Source organism: Rattus norvegicus, chromosome 20 (assembly GCF_021556685.1).
Source record: "Rattus norvegicus strain SHRSP/BbbUtx chromosome 20, alternate assembly SHRSP_T2T, whole genome shotgun sequence".
NCBI lineage: Eukaryota > Metazoa > Chordata > Mammalia > Rodentia > Muridae > Rattus > Rattus norvegicus.
Window position 1 is genome coordinate 6,416,404 of NC_141553.1, and position 27,124 is coordinate 6,443,527.

Consider the following 27,124-nt stretch of genomic DNA (forward strand, 5'->3'; position numbering starts at 1 on the left):
CAATCTCTGCTGCTGGCTGCTGTGACAGGCCAGTCAGGTGCACCTGCAGTGGCCCAAGAAGGCAGCCGACAGCTTCCTTTCTTCACAGCTCACAGGGCAGTTTCCCAGCACAGCACTGTCAGGCTACGTGGCTGAGGAGAGCTGACCCACAAGAGCGTGGTTTGGAATTAAGTTTCCTCTGTGTGTGTGAACAGGACGTCAGGATGCTCTAAGCCAGGCAATAAGAACCAGAGCTTTTGTCCCTAAGCAGGACCAATGACAGCAGGCCTGTCTCTGCACTCATATCCCAGTGATGTCTCTACCCACTGGGCCACTACTTCGGGAGGCCACTCCTGTCCAGAGGTCTGAGAGCATCTCGAGACACCTCTTCCACCCCTCCACACACACTGAGTTGTTTCCGACTGGTGAGACGGCTCAGTGGTTCAGAGCGCTGACTGCGCTTCCAGAGGTCCTGAGTTCAATTCCCAGCAACCACATGGCAGCTCATAGCTATAACTCCAAGGTTTGACATCCTCACACTCAGACATACATGCAGGCAAAACACCAATCAATGTACATAAAATAAAGATAAATAAATAATTAAAAAAGAAATCTGTGTTTCAACACTGGGGTACAAAATACAAATTGGATCTATGTAACCGTATAGTCTGTCCGCTGACACCCAAGTGTTGAGTGCTGATGGCATGCATCACCACACACAGTCCTTACGTGGAACAAAGAGCAAAAGGCTTTTCAAAGTCTGAGTGTTTATTAGTTTTTAAATAAAGAGAAGTACTATTTTAATTTCACATCTTGGCTACGTTCCAACATAGGCAATGCCACAACAAGTCCCGAGCTCCCACGCTAAGCCAGGCTCAGCTCCCCTCTCATCCTCCTAGCTCAGCCCTTCCTCAGACCCTCCATTCCCAACCAAACACCACAACTGGCAGGTGAGTTCCGCACAAAACCTCCATAAAATCCCGACTGGAGCCTGCAGCGAGCCAGAGGGTCAGCAGTGGCCCTCATCGGGTGGAAAGGAAGCTGATGTTTGGAGCATGCTCTTGGTGCAACCCTTGGCACAGACATGCTCACGCCTTTCCCCCATGCATTTCTCAGGACCTGGGTGGGGCCTCTGCACGGGGACAGGACTATGGGAGGGAGATGGCTGCAGAGCATGGGGCCGTACCCAGGTCGGCGTGGTGTAAGGCATACAGGGTAAGGGAGGCCATGGCAGCAAGGAAAGCATTATGGAAAGAATTCCCAGCCAGCAGGACAGACGTGGTGCCTGATGGTCCAGTTTCTGAGACTGAGGGTGTCCAGTTTAAAGCCTATTGTGAGCATATCGGACAGAAGTCAGTTTCTATCACTGTTTTTCCAGGCTTGGTAACAGAAAAGAAAACAGGTTCCCTTCTGTTTTCCTTGGCATGGGAATGGCCCAGAGAAAGCCAGAGCCCCAGGGGTGAGAGGAAGGTAGGCTCGACATGGCTGGGAACAGAGGATAGGGAAGCTCGCCTAGTTACTAGCGTTAAACAAACAGGAAGTGTGAGGGGCTTCAAACCAGAAATACCTGGGAAAAAAAGAAAAGAAAAGAAAAGAAAAAAAAAAAAAAAAACCCAAACTGTGAAACCCTTAAGAGTTAAGAGCTCGCTAAGCTGCTTATTTACACGGCAGACGTCAGTGTAGACAGATGTGCCCTGTGGGACAACAGTACGGCACAGGACAGGGTTTTAGAAAGTTCCATCACACATGGGTGTCTTTTAATGGGAAAACAAAAAATCAGAGAAAATACCTGGCCAGGCTGGCGTGAGACAAATGGGAACGCTTCGGAACCCAAGGAGGAGAGGGAGGGAGGGAGGGAGGTGCCCTCTCTGAGGACAGGGTGAGTGGGGAGGAACGGGCATGCAGGAAAGTGCTCGTGAGTTACACCCAGCCCCACCCCCATGCCACACACCCCCGCCTCTGGCCACAGCCCACAGCAGCACCTCAGTGTGCCCTCTCCACCGCCCACCATGCCATGCCTGGGTGAAAGAGGTGAGGTGGGGTGGTGAGGAGAGCCACGCTTCAGTCTACTTTGCACTCTCCAGCTCTTCCGCAAGTCTGCAGTCATCTGATGCCCGACATGGAGCTGGAGTAGGTGGTGGGCAGCACTGGGGTTCCATTGTTGGCAGAGTAGCCTTGTCGCAGTGCCTCGAAGTAGGACGCTTGCACAGGCTTGTGATACTGCAGCACCTTTACGGCCTCCTCGATTTTAAACCACTCTCTCTTCCTTCCTGTGGAGCAGAGGGAAGAGCTGAACACCGGCTGGGAACAGGAGCACAGCTCTGAGGGGGAGGCGGGCTTCATGCAACAGTGCCTGTGACCCCAGGACTCTGGTGAACCACACAGGGAACCCAAGGCCAGCCCGGGCTACATGAGAGCCCACCTCCATCTGTTCCAAAGCAATGGTTCTCAGTACTTTTCCTTCTTTACAGAAGTAAAGCCTGCACCTCCCATGATTACAGAGTGCACTGCAGGAGCCAGTTGTCTGGGACCTGACACTGAGGATATTCCCAGCATGCACTCTGCTGGCAGCCCTTCCAGCCTCTGAGCACTGTCGACCACATCTCCAAGGAGGGTCTGTCATCCTCATCTTTGGACAGACATCACCCAGGTATCACGCAGACACATCACGCGGACATCACCCAGACATCACCTGGACATCACCCAGGCATCACCAGCTGCCCTGGTCATCATGAGGGCGACTTATAACCTGCTGTCCCCTCCTTTCATTAAGAACAGTGTAAGTGACTGATCCGCCACAGAAAAGAGGGCTGGCGAGCACCTCAGAGGACAAGGTGTTTGCTGTGCAGACCTGGCGAGCTCAATTCAAGCTCTGAGGCCCTGTAAGGCTCAAGAGAGCTGATCACTCCAGAGCAGCTTTCTGGGTCCATGTGCTGCAAGCCATGGGTGGCTGCACCCACACGCCCATCACGCACATGTGCTCATTTAGAAAAAAAGAAAATACAAAAACGAAACCCCAGGTAACTTAACAAAATACCATTTTGAGTCTACTTTTACTGTTTTGCTTTATTTTTTGAGACAGCCTATGTGCCCTGGCTATCTGGAATGTGCTATGTAGACCAGGCTGACCTTGAACTCACGGAGTGCCAGTACTAAAGGTGTGTTCTCCCACTCTCTGGCTCTGTGGGCAGTCCATACAACTGCTTCAAGCTGAAGCAGCAGAGCCAGCCTGGGGTCCCCTCCAATGGTGAGGGGGGTACATAAGACACGGAGAGCGAGGCGGCTGGGAGCCAGGCCATGAGGTCGGTGTGCGGGACGCCAGGCAGACCTCCAGCACCATGAGCTGGGGAGCCTTGGGCAAGCTACAGACTCCTTCCTCGGTGCTCCACTTTCTCACATAGTGGGTGGACAGTAAGTGGGGCTCCCTTCCTAAGCTGTTCTGTCTGTTGTGTGTGTAGACCACATGTGTACTTGGTGCCCTGGACCCACAGGGGGTAGTGAGCTACTACTTGGGTACTGGAGTCTGACCTGGGTCCTCGGAAGAACACCCAGTGCTGTTAACCCCTGAGCCATCTCTTCAGCCCCAATGTGTTAAGTTTTTAAATTGTAGTTGGTTCCTTTACATTATATTATGTACATTTCTATATTATAAAAATGAAACGTGAAGGTGAAGGGCGGCTCAGTGGACCTGGCCACCCTTCCAGAATAACTGGGCTCAGCTGCCAGTGCCCACAGGTGGCCCACAACTCCCCTTAACTGGCTCCAGGGCATCTGTCTCTTCTAGTTCTGTGGGCACTAAGCACGTGCGGGTACTCAGAGACACATACAGGCACAATAGCCATAGACATAAAATAGGGGTAACTGACCCAGTAATGAGGTCCCAGGCCAGGTATTAGGGTACACGGCTGGCATTTAACCATTTCCTGTCAGGGCATTAATTAAGTGTGCAATCTCAGCAATTAGAAATAACAGCATGCTTCTTAATTCACACCTACCTCAACATGTGTCTACACAGACAACTGCCTGGAAATGGACGTGGGCCTTGTGTTTGCTGGGCAAATATTCTAGCACCAAGCTAAATCTCAGCCACTAAGAAAAGACCCTTAATCCTGCTGTTGTCTTTAACCCCAGGAGAGCATGCAGCAGGTGAGGACGCCCTGAGGAAGTGTGGGCCTCCTGGAGCTCTGCTGCCTCCATCTTCAGCACTGAGGAGAGCCCAGGACAGCTCCACCTCAGACAGTGCTGCACCACAGCAGCGGCAGCGGGAGAACAGCACTCGCCCGCCTTCCTTCCCTCAGTGCCAACTGTTCTGTGTTTCCTCAGACAGGGTGAGCCACCACATCCACTGTCCACCTCACACTCCACGGAAGCTCAGAGGGCGCACTCCCTCTCCACAGCTCTAGCCACTTCCCACACTACTGCACACAGCACCGTGAAAGTCCGTCGCTCGCTAGTGATTTACATTTAAGACCCACGGTTCACAGTAACGGGTTGCTGCGTGGATGGTACATGCTGTGCCTTCAGCCTTGCGAGGTGAGGCAGGAAGGTCAGGGGTGAGTGCCCTCCTCTCCAGGCTACACATATGTGAAAGCAGGTCGGAGAGCAGGTCACAGGCTTTCCTCTCGCTGGAGTCACCACTGAGTAACACTGATGAGCGAGGAAAAGGAATGTCTGCATACTAACAAGCAATGCCACCTTAAAAACTGTGGGGCTGGAGAGATGGCTCAGCGGTTAAGAGCACTGACTGCTCTTCCAGAGGTCCTGAGTTCAGTTCCCAGCAACCACATGGTGGCTCACAACCATCCATATTGAGATCCAATGCCCTCTTCTGGCCTGCAGGCGTACAATCAGGCAGAAAACTGTATGATGTGTACATAATAAATAAATACTCAGAAAAAGAAAATTTTAAAAAGAAAGTAAAAACAAAACCAACCTGGGTGTGGTTCCTGCCAGGCTGAGTTGCAAGGACAGCTATAAACACACCCATCTTGGTCTCCTTTTCAAGCCCTGAACACTTCACTGATGTTCTGTGGTGCTGGGGGCAGAATCTAGGGCCTGGTACAATCTAGTGATGCCCCTGCCTCTCCACAGGAACGAATGGAGAGCTGAAGACAGCAGCGCATCGCGCCTCTTCCCTGGCCCAGCAGGGCAGAGGCCCGAGGCCAGCACCTGCTCAGGAGCACAGCACGGCCTGGCTGGGAGGATCCGCTTGAGTTTAGAAACACGTCTAATTGTTCGGGGATGTGTTCTCACGTCAGCTAACGTCAGCTTCAGGGCATGGGTGCCGCGATCCTCAGCATGGCACTCCACTTGAGCGTCTCCACCGGGCAGCTCATGACTTACCGATGTTCACCGAGTCCTCCCAGTCTTCCAGCACCTCCGTGACAATAAGCACGTACACATACGTCCTGTGCTTCCTCTCCTGGTTCTGGAGAGAACAGAGTGCTCCTTAGCGGGCTGAGACACTAAGGACGCTCTCCTATACCCGGCGCAGAAGGCCGAGACACACAATGCCTCTGCGTTTGCTGCTCTGTCCTGAGAGGGCTCCACCAGAACAGAGGGCACACATCTGGCAGATTTTTTTTACAATGTGGTTTTCTGGGTGTGTGTACCCACTCCCTCATAAAGCCTAGGGGGTGTCCATCCTCTGAGAACGAGTTAGAGGTGGCCTGAGCTACCACACATGAGTGCTGGGAACTGAACTCAGGCCCTCTGTAAAAACAGCAAATGCTTTTTATTTTTGAGAAAGGGTTTCACTATGCAGCCTTGGCTGTCCTGGAAATTGCTATGTGGACCAGGCTGCCCTTGAACTCATGGAGATCCTCCTGCCTCTGTCTCCCAGGGGGCACTGGGATTAAAGGTGTGCCACCACGCCCAGCACTCTTAATGGCCGAGCCATCTGTGCAGCCGAGCCCACTCTTCAGTCCGGGCTCCCCCATCCCCCGCCACTATGCTGCACAGGGGTGGAAGCTGTGACCTGGGAAAAGGGAGTGCACAGACTGTGTGTGGGGGGGACTAATGAGCCCTGGGGCCTGCAGCCCCTCTCCCACTGACCTGCCCCTCGCTGGTCCCATTTCTCTCTGATGCTTCACCCCCAGCCCACCCATCTCCTCTCTTCTGCTTCTCTTTTCGCTGGGAGGAGCAGGAGGAATGGATGGCAGGGAGGGTAAGCAAGGCACTGCCCACGCTTGGGGCCTGGGGTGACTCCAGAGCCATGGAGGAAGAAGCTGGGCACAGTAACCTCAGGGAGATCGCCGGGGCTCAGACTAGACTATGTGGTGAGCTCCAGGCCAGTGAGAGGCCCCCAGCGCCTAAGAATGACACAGAAGCTGATCTCAGGTCTCCGGACAGGTACACACAGGCAGGCACACAGACACACAGCAGTAAGAAAAGCAGAGGTTAGTCTGCTGTGCTGCCGGTCCTGACGGAGCCCCGAGGCCCCTTCCAAGGACAGGAAAACACGGCTATTAATGACTTTCAGAACATAGGTATTAGCAGACTTACCTCAAAAATCCCGACCAGTCTTCCCAGCGTCCCTTTAACTCCAGCCTGGAAGAGGGAGGAAGAAGAATGAGCACAGGACGGTACTGTGTGACTCAGAATCTTCTGTCCTCTGTAAACAAGGGTGAGGGCACTGGAGACATGGTGCGGCAGCTGGGTGCACCTCTGCTTTTCCAGAAGACCTGCATTTGGAGCCCAGCACCCATGTCAGGTGACTCACAGCTGCCTGGAACTCCAGCAGACCTAACGCCCTCTCCTGGGCTCCACCCCCCGCCCCCAAAAAACACAACAAAAATCGTGAGTATGCGCTCGGGAGGACTTGGCTCTGAGCTCATGCACACCTAGACTTCCTGTGTGTCACAGCTGGAGTGGTCACAGCAAGGCATGCCGGGGGAGAGTCCTTTCAGGTTTCTCACTACTGAAAAGCTTGCCACACTGTTAACAAGGTGACAGACGCATGAAGGCCAATAGAGCGTCACGAAAGCTGCCTTGTGTAAGGTGTTTAGCCATGCAGCACATGTAGGCTGAGCCAGCAGATTTGGTGAATGCCAGAGGGAGGACCCCACTGCCCAGGCTGGGGTGTGACTGTGGTCTCTGGCAGCGAGAGTCTTAACTGACATGACTTGGGCTGCCTGTGTACAAAAGGCTGCCTCAGAAGTTGCAGGACCCACCAAATAGTAAGCCAATGGAACCATACAGGTCTTCTGGTGACAGATGTCACATCACGGAGGGGTGGGGAGAGTGTGCCATCATGGCTGCTTCCACCACATTCTTTTTTTTTTTTTTTTTGGTTTTTTGGAACCGGGGACTGAACCCAGGGCCTTGCACTTGCTAGGCAAGCGCTCTACCACTGAGCTAAATCCCCAACCCCCACCACATTCTTAATATACATTCTTTATGCCAAGGCTCTTCTGATGGCTGCTGTGCCTTTGGGCTCGTGGGCGATGAACACTTCAGTCCATTCCAGGTCACTGGCTCTCCTTTCCCATGTCCGTCAGGAGCAGTTGTCACAGCTGAGTGTTCTCATCCTCGTTACACTGTGTTACTTGGTTTCCACATTTCCACTTCTTTTTTTTTTTTTTTTTTTTTTCGGAGCTGGGGACCGAACCCAGGGCCTTGCGCTTCCTAGGTAAGCGCTCTACCACTGAGCTAAGTCCCCAGCCCCACATTTCCACTTCTTTAAAAAGTTATTTATTAACTTAAAAAATTTAATTTGTGCCTACATGGTCAGAGAGAGAGAGAGAGAGAGAGAGAGAGAAAGAGAGAGCGCATATGCGAGTGTGTGCACAGCCAGGGATGCCGAAAGAGGATAGGAACATCAAGAAGCCATGAGCCATACAGTATGGGCACTGGGAACCAAACTCAGGAACCTGGAAGGGCGTGCACTCTTAACTGCTGAGCCATCCTCCAGGCACGCTGTCTAACATTCTTGAGAGTCAAAAGAGACTGATGCAGAAGACTGATGCCAGCCTGACCGTGGTCCCACACACCTTTAATCCCAGCACTCGGAAGGCTGAGGCAGGCAGATCTCTGTGAGTCTGAGGTTAGCCTGGTCTACAGAGTGAGATCCAGGACAGTCAGGGCTACACAGAGAGACCCTGTTTCAAAAAATAAAATAAAATACCAAACCAAACCAAACCAAACCAAAAGGACCAGATGGAGGGATGGTTCTGATGCTTTCTTTGATGGGGAATTACTGATACTGAAGATCCTTGCCCCCCAATTGATTTTGATCTTAAAGATGCCAGTGGCCAAAGGCTGGGAAGAAGAGGCGGGACTTCCGGTATCCCTGTACGCTAAATAATGCTCCTTTTATTTCAATTTTAAGTGGTGAATAAAGCTACAGGAGACTCTCACTCTTCTTCCTCACTGTCACTCTTCCTTCCGCTCTTCCTCCCTCTCCCTCTCCCTCTCCCTCTCTCTCTCTTCCTCTCCTGGCTTGACATGATAACCTGTGTCTGTGTGTGTGTGTGTGTGTGTGTGTGTGTGTGTGTGTGTGTGTGTGTGTGTGTGTGTTTCTTTCATCCAGTAGGCTTTCGCCCGATTCTAGGTACTGTGTCGGTGCTGGCGCCGACATTCCGGGTTCCCGCAGGCTGGGAGAGAGGATGAGAATCGAGATACTTGGGGGCGAGACAGGACAGACTTGAAGTGACAGGGGAGAGATCCTCCAAAATGTAGGTGGAAATGGAAAACAACCAGAAAGCATGTTGGGAAGCAGGGCCAATGGGCTTCACAGAAAGTAACTGAGTCACTAAGCTGAGGGCAGATTTGGAGGGGTTGGCCAGGAGTACCCGAGGGAGGGAGGGAGGGACGCAGTAGTTGCTAAGCCAGTTTAACAATGAGCGTGTGTGTGCGCGCGTGTGTGTGTGTGCGTGCGTGTCTTTATCCACAGATCCGAGATAGCTCATCGGCAGGAACACACAGTGGGGTAGAGAAAACTACATGCTACATTACAAAGAGGTTCCTGGGTCACTTGTATTTTGAAATGACTGTGTTCTATGTTACTGTCAAGGAATTCAAGCCTAATTCTATATCCCCTCATCTCCAATGGCTTTGGTACTGTGAATGGAGCTGTCCTACCTTCTCTTATGAAACTGCTTCTCTTTCATTTTCAGGAATAACTGTTCTTCCAAGTCAGCTATTTCATGAGCTCGTCAGGGAGTGCCTGAGTGAAGCTGTGCTCTTGGCAAGCCCAGCTAGGAAGCCAGTAGCTCTGTGTTCTGATCCCGAGGAGAGCAACCCCTGGCTTGTGCGTCTGCAGGAGGCCTCCACCCATAAGGCCAAGGCTGAGGTGGACAGCACTGGGGTGAGGAGGGAGCCTGACAAGCTATCACTTACCTGTGCTCCCTCCAGTAGCTGCCATCTTACTAATGCTCATTTTCCCACTTACTAATGGGAGTGAGCTCCAGGTAACAGTGCTAACCAGCCTGTGATTTTAAAACACTGACTCACTTTATGCTTATGTCTATGAGTATCTGCCTGCCTGCCTTTGCCCCATGTGCACGCCTCCCGCCCAGAGGTCAGAGGAGGTGTTAGATGCTCTGGTACTGGGGTCACTGTTGTGAGTCACCAACATGGAACTCGCTCCACTGCAAGCCCAACAGCACTCTCAGCCACCCAGCCTTACAATGTACAATTCTGACAAGGCAAATAGTAGTAACTTTTTAGTCAGGGACTCATATAGCCCAGGCTGGCCTTTAAGTCCCTGTATAGCTGAGATAACCCTGAACTCTAGGCTGGATTGGCTGGACTGTGTGTGGAGGAGATGGGACTCAGGCCCTCATGCACGCTGGGGAGGACACTCAGCCTGAGCCACCCTACAGTAAACACAGTGATTTCTGTACCAAACAACATAAATGACTCGCTCTGCCAGAAGAGGTTGGAAATCATGTAACAGCATCTTTCAACTCACGGGCAAGGTGGTGCACATTTCTTTTTTTTTCTTTTTTGGTTCTTTTTTTCGGAGCTAGGGACCGAACCCAGGGCCTTGCGCTTCCTAGGCAAGCGCTCTACCACTGAGCTAAATCCCCAACCCCGGTGGTACACATTTCTGATCCCAGCATTCAGAAGGCAGAGGCAGGTGGATCTTTGAGTTTGAGGCCAGCTTGGTCTACAAAGTGAGTTTCAGGACAGCCAGGGCTACACAAAGAACCCTGACTCAAAAGCCAAAAACAATCAAACAAAAAACCAAAAAGAAAAAAAGCAACTTAGTATACAGTTCGAAGAATGTTGTCACCACCCAGCCCATCTTCCTTTTAATCCATATCCAGCTGGCAAAGCTAACAGGCTTCCGGTTCCTCACTTCACTGCCAGGCTGACATGGTGCACACTTGACAGAAATCCAAAGCGAGCCCACCACCAGCTCTACAGTTAAGAGCACAGAGCTGGGGTTGGGGATTTGGCTCAGTGGCAGAGCGCTTGCCTAGGAAGCGCAAGGCCCTGGGTTCAGTCCCCAGCTCCGAAAAAAAGAACCAAAAAAAAAAAAAAAAAAAAAAAAAGAGCACAGAGCTGACGGCAGATGCAGGCAGATCTCTGCGAGCTGGAGGCCGGTCTGGTCTTCATGGTGTCCTTCAGGCCACACAGGGAAGCACAGTGAGATCTTGTCTCAAACAAGCAAGCAAAACCAAACAGAACCACAGAAACACCCCATGTTCACCAGTTTTAAAAACGGGATCTTAGTAGTTTCTTAGAGGAAATGTCCTCAAAGAAATGTCAGAAAGTAGGCACAGTGACTCATGCCTGCAAATTAGCACTCAGGAGACCGAGGCAGGAGGACTGCCATGAGTATTCAGACAACCTGGGGGCCCTGCCTCAAACAACGACGAGGACAACAGAAAAAAGGAAGTCAGGACTGAGGGGGAGCGCTGTGCACGGTGTCTACAGTGTGAGGACGCTGGGGTGATCCTAGCACCACAAGCAATGGCTCAGACAGAGGCTGCAGTGGGGCAATGGAGGGAGGAGCCTGAGGCCAATGGAGGGAGGGTCTTCGTGGAGACACCCTCGGGGTGGCTCTTTGAAAACCACCTCAAGTCTTCACAGTTCTTGGAAGCCAACTCTCGACTCCTCAGTCTCCAGTGCTGCCAGCAGTGCGAACGCGGGTATTTTTACCACCCACATGACTGCAGAAGCAGGTCGGGACAGGCGCCAGCTCAGCATCTGACAGCGCCTGGCTCAGACATCTGACTCGGACGTGTGTAAGCTCAACCCCATCAGCGCTGGTGCAGACTTGTTTAATCATCGTTATGTCAAACCCTAACCCAGAAGAAGTCTTCACTTACGCTAGCAAGACCCTGCCCTTAGAAGCGTGGTGCTCAGGGCTGGGGACACTGCTTCCTGCATGTGGCAGGCAGGCCCACGGTTTACTTCTCAATCGTGCAAAAGCAGCCAAGCATGAACCCCCAAGCACTCTATGCCCACTCTAGAAAACAAACCATCTTTTAATTTTATTATTATTATTATTTGTTGGTTTGTTTGAGGAAGGTTCTTTCTATGTAACCCTGGCTGTCTTGAAACTTGCTATGTCAATCAGGCTGGCCTTGAACTTGCAGAGATTTTCCTGCCTCTGACTCTCAGTGCTGGGATCAAAGGTTTGCACCACCATACCTAGCTTACAAACCTTTTTTAAAAAAATATTTATTATATACACATCATACAGCTTTCTGCCTGCATGTGTGCCTCCAGGCCAGAAGAGGGCACCAGATCTGATTACAGATGGTTGTGAGCCACCACATGGTCGCTGGGAATTGAACTCAGGACCTCGGGAAGAGCAGACAGCGCTCTTAACCTCTGAACCATCTCTCCAGCCCACAAACCTTTTTAAAGGGGGAAATCTGTATCACTCTTTCCTTGAGGGTGTTCTATGCCCACATGAAAATAAAAAAAACTCAAACTCCCATGTTTGCCAGCCTCCCCGTGTGGGTACCAGGCCCAGTCCTGACAGGAAGGCCCCACAGAACTCTTACCACCAAGAGCCCTGCTTTGGCCCCAGGTGGACCAGCTCTTTCCAAAGTGGGTTTCCCTCATGGTAGGTGTCTGGTAGGCACAGATGCACCTCCCACAAACCTCCCTGCCAGGGCACCAGATTCTGTCTCACGTGGGGAAGGCACGCCTGAGTAAGGCGCACAGTGAGCGTGGGCTAAGGGTGCTGCATGGGGCCATTTCAGGCCAGCGGCTCCTGGGAGGATATCTCTTGAGGACTGCAGGAAGATTTCCCACAACAGAGAACCGGCGTGAAGAGAAACACTATACTTACTGCGCGTCAGGCAGGGACCTGAAACCTGGAGCAACGGCAGTTATCTTGTGGCCCTAAAGTGAAGGCCAAAACCCAGCAAGATGTCAACCTAAAGCCACGGCCATGCCGACACCAAGCAGTCAACCCTGGGCTGACGGGAGAGAACCGCTCAGGGAGGAGCCGGGATCTAGTAAGAACCATCTTCTCTGCGACTGCAGCTTCCTGATACTTGTTTCTTTAATTCAGACCGTTTTCTATGGCAGAGGAAGCCTCTAGGACAGGAACTGGGAACACTGAAGCGCTGTGTACTGAAGCTCCCTGTGGAAGGCGGGAAGCTCAGTCACAGAGGAGCCCCAGAGGCAACTCTAGTGCAGGGCCCTGCGGAGGAAGGGAGGGTGGGAGGGTGGGAGGGCGAGCGGGCGCCCAGAACAGGGTGTGGTTGAAGCACCCACACGACACAGTTAGAGCCTCGCAGGAGCTCAGCAGATATTTTAAACAACCAGAGGGAAAGTGGCCTGGAGAGTTAGCTCAGATTTCTCTTAGCTTGTGCGGAGGTCGGAGGACAACTTTTGGGAATAGGCTTTCTTCTTCCACCATGTGTAGCAGAGGGTTGAACAGACTGTCAGGGTTGGTGGCGGGCAGGTGTCTTGGTGCATGAAGGCACCTTGCTGGTCCCAGGAATAATAATAATAATGTTTTATTACTGTGAAAAGACAGCTGAACACCAGCCTGTGTGCGGAGCCCCTGCTCCTCAGCTGTGCGGAGCCCCTGCTCCTCAGCTGTGCGGAGCCCCTCCTTGTATGTTTGCTGCCTCCCCACCGCTCAGGCCTCCCCTGCTATTGACAGTACATGGCATTCTCATTCTCTATAGGTTCTCCACAAAAGACACACAGAATAACACAACAAAACCCCTAACCCAAGAATCCCCCTCAGTAACCCGCTCACGGAAGAGTGGCTATGCTTATGTCCGTGGATGTAGTTAATTCACCTCAGCTGTTCAACTTACCCGGCTGGGAAATGACCACTGTCTGTCCAGCCCCATTAGGAAGATGCTGTACGGTGGTGGAGGGGTGGCTCAGTGGTTATACGGACTGGCTGCTCTTGCAGAGGACCCAGGTTTGATTCTCAGTACCCACATAGTGGTTCACAGCCATCAATAACTCAAGTTTGGGGGGCTGGGGATTTAGCTCAGTGGTAGAGCGCTTACCTAGCAAGCGCAAGGCTCTGGGTTTGGTCCCCAGCTCCGAAAAAAAGAACCAAAAAAACAAAACAAAAAAAAAAAACAAAAACAAAAAAAAAAACTCAAGTTTGAAGGGGACCCCGCTCCCCCACTCTGGCCTCTGCACACATTTCACAAATACGATGCACTGACATACGAGTGGGGGACATACACATAAAACAAACAACAGTAAAACCTAAAAGGCCCTTCTGCCCACAGGTCATGGAGTTTCTGCATCCTGGAAGACAGCCCTCATCATTCTTGGATGCTATCAGCTTGCCTGCCTCAGCAGGGCAGCTGCAGACTGGCTTCCAACTCCCCGGGCCCACACCCTGACTGACATGCCGCTCCCTACTTGGAGAGAATCTTCTTCCTCGGACTGTCAGCCGGGGACTTACTCTGGCGGACAGACACACTGTGGAATGAGTGCCACAGTAGTTTCAAACTGGGCCCTTAAGCACTTCCTGGTTTTTTTCCTGGAAGCCTATGAGGGTATGGGACGATGCTCTTTCTAGCCTCCCAAAGGATGGAGGACCACAGCTTCTAGGCCTATAGTGTGCTAGTCTCTAAACCGGAGAGGGAGGCTTCAGCTGCGCCACGCTGTGTCAGCTTCAGGAAACCTGTTACCTGAAACCACACGCTCACGCGTACTTCATGAGCTGCCATCACTTTTGTTCCTCCTCCAAACTCAGTGCTCAGTGCTCACTGCTGATTCCTCCCCACCCCTCCATTTAGTCAAGCTACTGACCGTGAAGTTACTTTTGGTTTCTTTTTTTTTTTTTTTAAGATTTATTTATTTATCAAGTACACTGTAGCTGTCTTCAGACACACCAGAAGAGGGCATCGGATCCCATTACAGATGGTTGTGAGCCACCATGTGGTTGCTGGGAATTGAACTCAGGACCTCTGGAAGAGCAGTCGGTGCTCTTAACCGCTGAGCCATCTCTCCAGCCCCACACGCCATGCTATCTTAAACTGAAGCCACACTTTCTCGATGTTTAATACTCAGTTCCACTTTGTCAGTGTGGCGCTGGAGACTGAGCCCAGGGCTTCAGGAATGGCAGAAAGGATTGTGTCACTGAGGGTGCCAAGCTGCCCTAGACCTTGCTATGACGGCCCTGTTGGGTGAACTTGCCCCATTCCCTTGCCTTCATCTCCTGAGTGCTGGCACTGCAGGTGCCCACAGCCATGCTTGTGTGGACTTCAGTGCTCTTTCCAGATGTGTCAGGAGTGTGTTTAACATCTGTATTTTATTATTCGTGCATGTGCACTGATGTGTTTCTGTGACTGAGGGCATGTGCCTGCCTTGGCACCCACATGGAGGTCAAAGGGCATCTCTGTGGGGTCGGTTCTTTCCTCCCACTACGTTTTACCGTTTTATTATTTTGAGACAGGGTCTCTGTGCACCCTGGCTGTCCTGGAACTCAGTCTGTACAGCACACTCAAGAGATCTGCCTGCCTCTGCCTCCCAAGTACTTGGACTAAAGATGTGCACCACCACTGCCTGGCTCTCTTTTTCCCTTAAGGGGAGATCCCAGGACTGAACTTCAGGCCGCCCATCCTGAATGGCAGGCAATCTGCCTGCTGTTTTAGCTTTGAAAGAGGACTTTGTTTGCTCAGACTAGCTTAGAAGTCAGGCTCTTTCCCACATGGCTCAGTGAAACCCTTTTCAAAACAGGAGGGGATAGCTGGGGACACCCCACCCCCCAGATGCACACAGACGGTTGTGCTCACTTGCACAGATCTCTCTGACTCTAAGCTTCTTGGGTGGTGAACTCTGCAGGTAGCTGCCTCCGGAACTTGAGTGAACTGGGGTGGCTCACACTGCTTTCCAAGCAGATAAACCCACTTGTCCCATCCACGGTCCTGACCATGGAAGCTCTGGAGGCAGGGGCTAGGTCAGTCACATCCACTCTCCCCGATGACTCAAGAGTCCTACTGGAATGTGGGGCTGGATGGGAAAGCAAACAAAAGTGTCCTGGGAGCCTCTGCTGGACTCATTACAGCAAACAGGAGGCTGGCTATTATCCCAGTCATTCACCCTCTATCCAACAGGGTTCCAACACCAGCTAGTCCAACTCGGTGGGGGCGCCTGACAGCAGATTCTAATCTCTGCATTGAACGAGCTGCTCGCCATGGCTGCCACTCAATCATTCCTGACGAGCTGAGTAAAGGCAGCTTCTTCTCTCCTTTCTGAGTTAGTTTTTGATACAGAGTTCTGGGACAGCCCAGGATTACTTTAAACTCTGGATCCTCCTCTCTCCCCTCCCAAATGCTGGGAACAGAGGGGCGAGCCACCTTTGCCGGCTCATATTTAATTTATTTCCGTTTGGTTGGTTCTGGGTGTTTGCATGAGGTGTCTCTATGTAGCTCTGGCTGTTCTGGACTTTTGCTGTGTAGCCCAGGCTGGCCTAAAACTCAAAGAGATTTACCCATCTTTGTCTCCTGAATGCAAGGATTAGGCCTGCACCATGACACCTGACTATGTCAGTTGTAAAATGGCTGAAAGAGAATTTGGGTAGCTGTTTTGCGCTGAAATCAGTCACTTCTTTGACTAAAGAGCTGCTAAAATTTAAGGCAACCACCTTAACAGGTGAACAAATTGGAAACTCATCCTACCCGTCCTTGGGAGGTGGAAGGTCTAGTGACTGGCAGCAGAAAGTCTGCTGAGTGTCTCGGGCGCTGAGCTCACAAGCGAGCACACGCAGCCCCGCTGCAGAGTAAGGGAACAGCATGTGCAACAGTGACAGCTCTGAGGACAGAGGGCCTGGGCTCTCACAGAGGTCGATCGTGGTTCTTACTGTTGCTACCTGTTCAGCTGGACACGGGGCGTCTGTGTTCGACTCTTATCGCTGTGAAGGAACATCGCTGCCAAAGCAACCCCGGGCAGGGCAGAGGTCACTGGGCTCACAGGTCACAGTCCCTCCTCAGAGGCAGGCCGCAACTCAAGGCACGCACACTCCTGTGGCAAGTGCTTCCACCTGCTTCGCCACTCTTCACCTCAGAAGAATTTCTTACAAAGCACACACACGCCCTGGGTAATGGAGGAGCAGGGGAGGGGAGGGTTTCAGTGGGGGGTTCTGTGTACAGCACTCAGACGCGTGGCCATGCAAGCGGCCACCGTGAGTGGGCACTAAGGTACAGGAATGCTGTATCAACAAGGAAAAAACGAGATGCAGGTAAGGAAAACAGAACCTTCGGATGAATCAGAAAACAGATGGCTGCTAACGTGATTATTGTTGCCGTTGTTGTTGTTGTTGTTGTTGTTGTTGTTGTTGTTGTTGTTATTAAGCAAGATCTTATGATGTACTCCTGGCTAATCTGCAACTCACTGTGTAGGTCAGGGTGGCCTTGAACTCACAGAGATCCACCTGCCTCTGCCTCTTGTGTATGCGGATGCGGATGAAAGGGGTTTGTGTGCTGTCCTGCCCAGCCTGGTTTTCTACACACAGTCTCACACAAACAGTCTCACACACACAGTCTCATACACACACACACACACACACACACACACACACACACACACACACACACCACTGAGTGTATGAAAGAAAGAACAACTTGAGGAATTTGGTTCTTTCCTTCCATCATGAAAGTCTGGGACTCAAACACGGGCTTGGTGGCGAGCACCTGACTTGCCGAGCCTTCCTTTTCCTCTGACGCAGGGTCTTGAGCAGCCCAGCTAACCTGAAACCTGCGACATACATGAAGATCCTCCTCCTTCCACGCCCAGGCGCGAGGATTAAGGACGCGCACACCACCATGGCTCACGTGGTGCTCAGTGTGGGGCTCTGTGTGCGCCAGGCGGGAGCTCTACCAACTGAGTGGCCCCAAGTCCCTTAGTGTCTGCTTGTCCGTCTGTTGTCTGCTTCTTAGTGTTTAGTCGAGACAGGCCCTTCACGGTTCACGCTGGCCTGCCCATGCCTACCGTTACCGAGCTTGTTAACGAGCACGTGTGCATTTGTGTGCAGCACAGCGCTGTGTGAGTCCGGGGAGAACTGAGGTGGTCGGGCTGGCCAGCAGGCACTCAACCCACTGGGCCACCCTGCTGCCCAGCACTTGTCTCTCGTGTGCTTTAACGAAGCCCGTTTTCCCCTCTATCTAATGTTCGAGAAGCCTGCAGGCGAAGGAATGCTATGGATGGGCAGATGGACAGATGGACAGACGGATGGACAGCACAAACTCACATGGGAAAAAAAAGACCAAAATGCTAGTGGTAGTATTGAAAAAAACTATATTCCCTTTTACTTTTCTGTTTCCAAAGGACCAGATTAAAACAAATGCTGGACGGGGCCTAGTGGCACGTGCCTTTAAACCCAAATTTGGGAGGCAGAGACACAGATTTCTGTGGAGCCCCAATCAGGCTGTCTCAAAAAATAAAAGTAACAAAATTGGATGTGTGTGGTAGAGTACATCTTTAATCCCAGCAATCATGAGGCAGAGGTAGGCAGATCTCTGAGTTCAGTGCCAGCCTGATCTACCAAAGATGCTATGGGCTAGCCAGGGCTACAAGTAAGAGCCTGTCTATAAACACTGGGGCTGGAGAGATGGCTCAACAGTTAAAAGCACTTGCTGCTCTTCCAGAGGTCCTGAGTTCAAATCTTAGCACACATACAAGACAACTCGCTCCCAACCGCCTGTAACACTAGCTCCAGGGGATCCAGCGCCCTCTTCTGGCCTACACAAGCAACTGCATACACATGGCATTTACTTACATACACAAACAATAAACCTTTAAAAATTAAATACTGGGTTGGGGATTTAGCTCAGTGGTAGAGCGCTTGCCTAGCAATCGCAAGGCCCTAGGTTCGGTCCCCAGCTCCGAAAAAAAAAAATACTATAACAGATGCATGTTTGAACTGGACACTACACGGTAATGTTGGGAAAGTGTGCACACTCAGCTGCAGTCACAATCTTCCATAAAATTCAGTGACTAAGCTGGAAATCCAGAGAGCAGTGAGTTCTAGACAGCAAGCTGGCAGCAGGAGGAAGCCACCATGGCATCAATGTGTGGCAAGAGCCAGCAGAAAGCAGGTGTGCCAGTGTAGGGCCCAGCCAGCACTAACATTCTGTGTGTGTGTGTGTGTGTGTGTGTGTGTGTGTGTGTGTGTGTGGTGTCCAGGGATCATCAACCAGTGTTCTCCTCAGCCGCTTTCAATCCATTTCTTGAGATAGGGTCTCTCACATGGGGGCTGGGGACAGAACTCAGGCCCTCGAGCTTGTGCGGCAAGTTCTCTCCTCAGTGAGGACTCTGTGCCTCCTTCTCCAGCATCAGCAGAACGTGCCTTTAAACCTCAGCTAATCTGATAAGGGCACAATACCAGCTTTTTAATTAAAATCGTTGTGAAGAAATGGATTAGCTAGTTAAGAACACTGGCTGCTCTTCCAAAGGACCCAGCTCAAATCCCAGCACCCACATGACCGCTCACAACTGTCTGCAAGTCCAGCTCCAGGGGAAGCAATGCCCTCACACAGTCATACAGCAGGCAAAACACTAATGCATATAAAAAATGAAGTGAGGGGTTGGGGATTTAGCTCAGAGGTAGAGCGCTTGCCTAGCGAGCACAAGGCCCTGAGTTCGGTCCCCAGCTCCGAAAAAAAAAAAAAAAAGAACCAAAAAAAAAAGAAGTGAAAAAACTAATTTGTTGGGTTCGGTAATACACTCCTTCAATCTCAGAACCTGGAGGGCAAAGGCACGTGGGTGTCTACAGGTTTGAGGCCAGTCTGGTCTACATAGAAATTCCAGGACAGCCAGGGCTACATAATAGAGCAGACCTTGTCAGGAAGGAAGGAAGGAAGGAAGGAAGGAAGGAAGGAAGGAAGGAAGGAAGGAAGGAAGGAAGGAAGGAAGGAAGGAAGGAAGACAAAAAAATATTTTTAAGCTGGGCACAGTGGTCTATGCCTTTAATCCCAACATTTGGGAAACGGCAAAACACAGCAAATATACATGAGTCTGAATATGAATGCCTTGCCTGTGTGTGTGTGTGTGTGTGTGTGTGTGTGTGTGTGTGTGTGTGTGTGCACCTAGTGCCCAAAGAGGGCAGTAGGGAGGTCTCACAAGCCCTGGGACTGGAGTCCTAGGCAGCTATGCACAGCAATGGTGCTCAGAACAGAACCTGGTTACTTTTGAAAAGAAGCCAGAGCCATCTTCCCAGCCTGACCCCAGTGAGCTGGGATGTGTATCTTTATCTACAACTTCCTCTCTGTGTAACAGTGGGAAGCCGAGTGGGAACCGTGCTCACTCCTGTCCATCCACAGCGCCATGCTTTCCTGACGGTTAACTCACGTAACGGAGTAACTAGCTGAGCAACGGGGATCTGCCAGGACGGAGGAACTCCAAAACTGTGTTCTCCACGAGCGTGGGAGCGTGCGAGGCTGGCTGTGCTTCTGTGATGATGGCGGTATGGGGTGGTGACTGCAGACGGAGACAGCGAGAGGCAACAGAACAGCAACAGAACGGCCGTCTGAGACCAGGGATGGCTGTTTTGAAGTCCTTCCACACATCTTATGTGGGTGGGAAATCAGGTTTTATCTCTTGAAGCCTAAAATCGCACTGCATTCTAATTTGTGGGCATTAGCACTGGAGACTGTGTTAGTTGAAGCACACTTACTCCAGAAAGAAGGTAAGGTAGGTCATCGCTAAGCGACACGGGAGGGAGGGAGGGAGGGAGGGAGGGAGGGAGGGAGGGAGCTTCGAGCTGCTTGCCTCCCATGTCAGTGCTCATGCTGTTTTCTGTGCACGAGTGACCACGCGTGTCAGCACGTGACTGTTGAGTGTGGCGGTCAGAGATTCACACTGGCTGTCTTCCTCAATCTGTCTTTTTTTGTGTGAGTTTCTTTTGCTTTTTTTAAAGACGGGGTCTCACTGTTACTCTGGCAGCCATGGCTTCAAACGCACAGATCCTCCTATCTCTGCTTCCAAGTGCTGGGTTTAAAGGGAGTGAGCGCTATCATGCCTAGCTCAGAGGGTCCTGGGATCCAAACTCAGGTCCTCATGCTTGCATAGCCAACGCTACCAGCTAAGCCATCGCTCTCTTCTCCTCTCCTCTCCTTCCCTCCCCTCTCCCCCTCCCCCCCAGTCTCTCTCCATTTTGTTTGTTCTTAGAGGCAGGTGTCAGGGGCTGAGGAGGAACTGAGCAGTGTCCCCTGCTCTCTCCCACGAGCTGTGTCAGGACTGCAGGTGTGCAATGCTGTGCCCAGTTTAGCAGCGCATTGACAGCTCCTGGTATCCACAGACCTCGGACCTACACCAACCAGCAGAGGAACCCACTACAGCGTTGTTCCTAACTCACTTCTGTCCGAAAGGCCCCCAAGTGAGCTGAAAGAGCTTCGATCACGTCCTGTTGCTGTGACCCGTAACAGTCTTCCTCGTTTATCCACAGGAGCCCTGGCTAACACAGAACAGCCAACAGTTCCACAGAGGAGTACTCATTTCTTGTAATGGCGTACTGACTGTCATCTTGGCAGGCTTTACCAAGTGTAAGCCAGTCCCTCCATCAGGTTAATGGAGGTCAGCAGACCACTGTGCCCTGCACAACAGCATCCACGGGTTGGGGTCCTAGACTGAGTGAAGGAGAACGAGAGTGCGTCACTACTGCTCCTCATTTGCTTCCCGGGGGAGGAAGGAACATGATGACTGATGAACGAACAAACGCTCTAAGCTCCTGCTTTCCACATCCTCACTCTGTGCCACAACGCCATCCCCCCCACACGCTCCCACTAGGTGTTTCATCAGAGCACCCTCCACCAAGAGCTCCTTCTGAAATCTCAGGGACAGTGACAAGAGTCACCATGGACTCCACAACAGTTTCCTGGTCACACCAGCAGCTTTCCACATGAATAGACGCGACAAGCCAGTTAAAACTTTACGGAGTAATTTAATTGGCTGAGAAACAGAAAGATCTGTGTACAAGGCCAACCTGGGCTATACACTAAAACTGTATCCCCAAAATCACCCGATTTGTTAATCGATTAGTTAGCTAATCAATTAAAAAATGTTCTCAGAAAAGGAGCCTTGTTAAGACTGTACTGATTGTGTGTGTGTGTGTGTGTATGCATGTGTGCACATATGCCTGTGAGTGTGCATGCATGTGTGTGTGTGTGTGTGTGTGTGTGTGTGTGTGTGTGTGTGTAGACCACGGAGAGATGATGTGGAGAGGAGACCTAGCCTCTGGCTCCCATTCAATCAGGAGCTCCACTCCTATCCCAGAAACGAAAGTTCACTATGGTCGTTTCTTGTTCTTTCCTCAACAGACCAGCAGTGCCTGCCTGCAGTGGAAGCCATTCTTGTCAGCGCGTGAACTACAAATGTGAGGGGCAGCACCAAGCCAGGGGAGCCGGCACCTCAGGGTGCACACCTGAGGGAAGCCCCAGGCTGTGAGCTCACAGCAAAGCCAAGGGTGACAGGAAAGAAGGCAGTGCAGGGGAAGTCACGTGGGTGCATGCACACACACACACACACACACACACACACACGCGCGCACACACACAGTTTTCTATCCATGGCGACACTCGTGGCTTACAGAGATATATGCAAGGAAAGGAAAGAGACGTCACGCAGCAGCCTCAGACTCGGCCCCTCTCTGCCTTTTGGCCAAAGTTTTAAGTTTCCTGCATAACTACAAGAAACAGTAACCCTAAGACCACACAGGCCTTGCTTCTCACTGCAGAGCCTCTCCCACAAAGCTCGGCTACCCAGGGCTGGAGAGGGAAGGGAGCCGGCTCTGCAGGTAAAGGCGCTTGCTGAAGAGCTTCACAGCCCAGGCCAACCCTCAGGACCATTCCTGTGCACTGTCCTGTGACTCTCACACATGTGAGATACCATGGCTGTGACCACACACACACACACACACACACACACACACACACACACACACACCACACCACCGAGAGAGGGGGCCATATAACAAAAAGATGAACTTCCAGAGCTAGACATGGAACCAAGGTGTGCTCTGTAAGACCGCTGTCCTTCACAATGCACGCTAAGGCCAAGCAACAGCAGCCTGGTCCCAGGGCTCTGAGCAACCTCCCTTCTCTCGCAGTTCAGATCTTCCCTAGTCTGTCTGAGCTCATAACTGCAAGGTATCAAATCAAACATCACTTTGCCTCAGGTACTGTGAAAATGACAGAAGCAGCCTGATTTAGACGTGCAGACTTCTGTAGCATGAACCCTCTTGACTGGTCCAGTGCCCATCCTCTTGAAAGAACCAGGCAAAAGTCCAGAGACCTCAGGCCTAGGAAGGCCAAGTACAAAGTCACAGTGCCACTGCCTGCACACAGAGGGTCCAAGACTTCAGATGCTGTAAGATGTGAGGCCGAATTCTGCTCCAGGGCAAAACGCTGCTACCCATGTTCCCACCCCTCTTCTAACATTTCTCTGGGGCAGGAGACAGACATCAGACCCTTCCAATATGGGACATTCAGAAATGAGCGGGTAGGTCTGAAGTTATCCAGACCTCCTCTTAGAGGAAGGCTTATACCATGTCAAACTGACTGTTCTTTTAAATCTTAACTTTCAGACTATAGTTTTTATTTATTTGTATTCCTCCATAAGGTGCTAATCTCACTGAAGACAAAACTCAAATATGTTGTGTACATGTGTGTACTTGTGCAGAGGCCCAGGCTTGATACAGACAGAGCAGGCGCTGCTGAGTAGGCAGACACACTCAGCTGGTAAGAAGCTTTAAAGGTGCAGATCTGCGGTGAATTCTGACCCGTTCACGTCCCCTGGAGATGCTCAGCCACTACCTCTCACTTTCCTTGCAGTCAGCAAGGAAGGATGGCAGACAGACCACAGGAATCATTGCCCACAGGAACCCAGACCTCCTCAGAGCTGAGCCCTCCACGAGCAGTCAGCAGACTCCAATCTGATTAGGTTAAGAAAGTGGTCTTCTGGCCTGGAGAGATGGCTCAGCAGTTAAGAGCGCTGGCTGCTCTTCCAGAGGTCCTGAGTTCAATTCCCAGCAACCACATGGTGGCTCACAACCATCTGTAATGGGGTCTGATGCCCTCTTCTGGTATGTCTGAAGACAGAACAGTGTATTCATATACATAAAACAAGTAAATCTTTAAAAAGGAAAGAAAAGTGTTTGCTAAGGGATAAGAAAGTTCACAGAATCAGACATACGAGGAGACAGACCTGCAGGCCAAGGTTCCATAATCAATTCCCTAAAACACACTACGATAGGACTGCCAAGGTGGCTGCTGCCTCTCGGATGGGCCAGGAAGCAGTCAAAAGTCAGAGAAACAGGGGTTGGGGATTTAGCTCAGTGGTAGAGCGCTTGCCTAGGAAGCGCAAGGTCCTGGGTTCGGTCCCCAGCTCCAAAAAAAAGAAGAAAAAAAAAAAAGTCACAGAAACAGCCAAATCAGGAAGCAGACATTATAGCTGCATCTCCTTAAAATACATGCCCCCCTAGGGCTGGGGATTTAGCTCAGTGGTAGAGCGCTTACCTAGGAAGCGCAAGGCCCTGGGTTCGGTCCCCAGCTCCGAAAAAAAGAACCAAAAAAATAAATAAATAAATAAATAAAATAAAATAAAATAAAATAAAAAAATAAAAATACATGCCCCCAAGACAGACAGGCCAGCTCCCCTGGAAGCCCCTTGGCTTCTGTCCTGTGGCTAAGGTAGTCTATGCAGGGGTTTACATCAGAGCCTTGCTTTCCCAAAGGAAACGTAGCTGCAGCCAATGCAGAGTCTGGAGATGCACTCTCTGGCCTTCCTGTCCCTCACCCCAGGGGACTAGGATGGCGGAGGTGCCCTTCCAGAGCAGAGCCCTCAGAGAGCACCTCCATCTAGAAGCTGAGACGGCCGTGTCTAACCGTCAACAAAGGGGAGCCGCAGTCACACAGCCGGACCCATATGCTGACCATGCCTTGTATCCTCTATGGCTACTCCTGTCAGAGACTGACTGACTGAAATCACAGACTGTCAGGGGTTTGTCTTGTTACAGAGCATCTCAGGCCAGAGTCTACTGCCTCCTGCCTCCGCCTCCCACATGCTAGGACCACAGGCGAGCATCCCATCCAGTTACTCATTCACATCCATAGAAAAAACATGTTAAACTAAAATATAAGTAAGTCTCTAATCGGACAAACCCTAAAGGTCTTATAGCCAAGTGGTGACATAGACCTTGGATCCCAGCACTTGGGAGGCAGAAGCAGGCAGATCTCTTAGTTCAAGGTCAGCCCTGTACACAAAGCAAGTTCAGGCCAGCCAGGGCTGTTAGAAAAAGAAACCCTGTCTCAGAAACAAACAAACACACACAAACGGAAAGACCTCTTCTTGACCGTTCTCTTATTTTTTGCTTCCTTTGTTTATATGTGAGGTGGAGAGAGGCTGCCTGCCTTGTCTCCCGAGTGACATGATTAAAGGAGCTGGTTTATTTCGAGACAGGGTCTCGATATGGAACCTGTCTTGGAACTCAATTCACTATGTAAACCAAGCTAGTCTGAAACCACTTATAGCAATCCCCCTACCTCTACCCCCAGTGCTGGGGCTATGGGCACGAGACACTAATGGAGCTGCAACTCTGAAGAGGGTCTGAAAGCCAAGCTACTCAGACAGGCCGTGGGAGCCGGGCAGTCCCCTCTGGCAGAAGCTGCTGAGTACAGATCTCTCCTCCATATGAGGACACCTGAGGCAAACGTGCAGAACCCGCACCTGCAGAGGGTGAGGATGGGACAGTGAGGGTCAGGCTGCTCCCACAGGAGACAGGCAAACGACAGCAGGACAACAAGGGAGGCTGAGGGGAGCATGGCCACCGCCCACACGAGTCTTGGTCCCCTACAGTGAAGGCAACAGGGACTGAGTCTCAAGAGTACTCTGGGTAAGAGACTCTCACGGGGCTGCAGCGGGAGCCCGACCGACAGAAATGGCGGGCGGGCGGGCGGGCGGGCGGGCGGGCAGTCTCTGGGGCTGCTTGGCATAGAGGCTCGTGTAGCTCTGGCTGCCTTGACTTCACTCTGCTCCTCCTGCCTCCACCTTAGAGCTGGAAGGAGAGGTCTGTACCCTGATCCCGGTTCATACAGTGCTGGGGTCACACTCAGGACTCGGGAATGCCAGGTCACCACTCTACAAACGGAGCCACAGCCTAGCCAAGAACCTTCCGTGTGGTTTTGGTGGCACCGAGAGCTGCCCCTTGCACACGTTAGAACCTGACCACTAACACGGATTCCCTGGCCCCTAAGTGCCCCAAATGCCACTTCCTATGTCTACAGAATCAGGTTTAGATCCCACTAGAACAAGCAAATACATTTGAAAAGAAATACTCTGTGTGCCAAGGAAGTTCATGGGGACAAGAGCAGCCGCAGCTGCGTTCTGCACACGTCCTCAGTGAGGTCGCACTAGAAGAGCTGAGCACGGGGCCGCCGTAGGCCGCAGAGCAACTGCTCTTCCTCCTTCCTCTGGGCTTTTACTCCCCCTTAGATCGTGAGCTCTCTGTGCAGAAGGGAGAATTCCTGGAGCCTGAACGTGGGCTTTATGCATGCTAGGAAAACACTGTTCAACTAAGCCACTCCCCAGCCCTCCTGGGCTGTGAGTTCTCACACCAAGGGAACTAAGGACTCACGATTTGACTCTGGATTATCCTGGCACATTTAGGGAGGCGGTCAAGGAAACCGGCCCACATATGTTGTACACACTATGACTGAAATACTATCAGCTCTCAATACCATAACCAGCACTGTATCACTAGCCACGGCGACAGGCACAGGAGCCACGGCCTCGCCCTCCTCCATGTCACAGAGAATGAGCATCACCGAGCAGCTGCCTCCTCTTAGCACTGACATTTGATCTATGACAAGCACCAGAGGTGATGCTGGAGAAGAGCCACAAGAAGTCACAAAAGCCTGACAGGTGTCACTAGACACCGTCACTATTGACAGCCCTCCTCCTGCAGAAAATGGGGACAAACCCTGTTGTGTCACAGCACTGAAGCCGTGAGGCTGTGGTGACCATTAAATGCTGTCTTTCTGGGGTCAGAAGGACACCACTCTGGGCGGAGACACAGTAGCACCTGCAGGACAGGCTGTCAGCACGTACCTCCTCACACACTTCCCGGACCGCTGCCACACTTGGCTCCTCCTCAGGCTCCATGCCTCCTCCAGGAACAATCCATCGGTCTGGATGGCGGCTACTGCTCACGAGCAGCACCTGAAGTCAGAGGTCACAGGGAGGTCACATTCAAGAAGATACTCACAAGTCAGTCCAAACAGAACAAGCACCACAGTAACTAGGAACTGGCTCTCGCTTACAGCTACAAATAACTCTTTACGAGGCAGCGCCTGGTGCTGGGAACAGTAGGCGCTCCGCCCAGGACATGCCAATGGCATCTTCTGGGAACAACCGAGGGCTGTGGCCTTTGCGCTCCCCTCCACTCAGCTGTCTTCTCACCTTCTCCTCCGTCCTCTCCTGTTTCCTAAATCCCTCAGAACACACATAAAACAGGTGGGGCCAAGAAGCCTGGAAAAGCTGCAAGACGACCAGGAGTGAGGCCACCAGGTGGACAGACGGACGCCATAAGCTATGGACACTGCCACAGGCCACACAAGTGTCCAGCCCACAGTACACTCCGGAGCTGAGCTCCCACTGGGCGGAAGTCCTTCCACTACTCAAGTTCATCGTGTGCATGGAGGCCAGAAGGGAGCGCTGGAGTCCCTAGAGCTGGAATTACAGCTGCCTTGCTGGTGCTAGGAAT

The 27,124-nt window shown here is 51.7% G+C and overlaps 1 protein-coding gene across 2 annotated transcripts in view; it reads right to left on the reverse strand.

Annotated features, from left to right (window-relative positions):
- Nucleotides 1-729: 729 nt before the first annotated feature.
- The window catches only part of Nudt3 (nudix hydrolase 3), a 52,590-nt gene continuing 26,195 nt past the window's right edge, over nt 730-27,124 (reverse strand). The window contains 4 exon segments of one of the 2 annotated variants that reach the window (NM_001024243.2): nt 730-2,249; nt 5,323-5,407; nt 6,484-6,528; nt 26,470-26,580. In NM_001024243.2, coding sequence (NP_001019414.1) covers nt 2,083-2,249; nt 5,323-5,407; nt 6,484-6,528; nt 26,470-26,580 — 408 coding nt within the window. In that variant the 3' untranslated portion in view covers nt 730-2,082. 2 annotated transcript variants of the gene reach the window in all.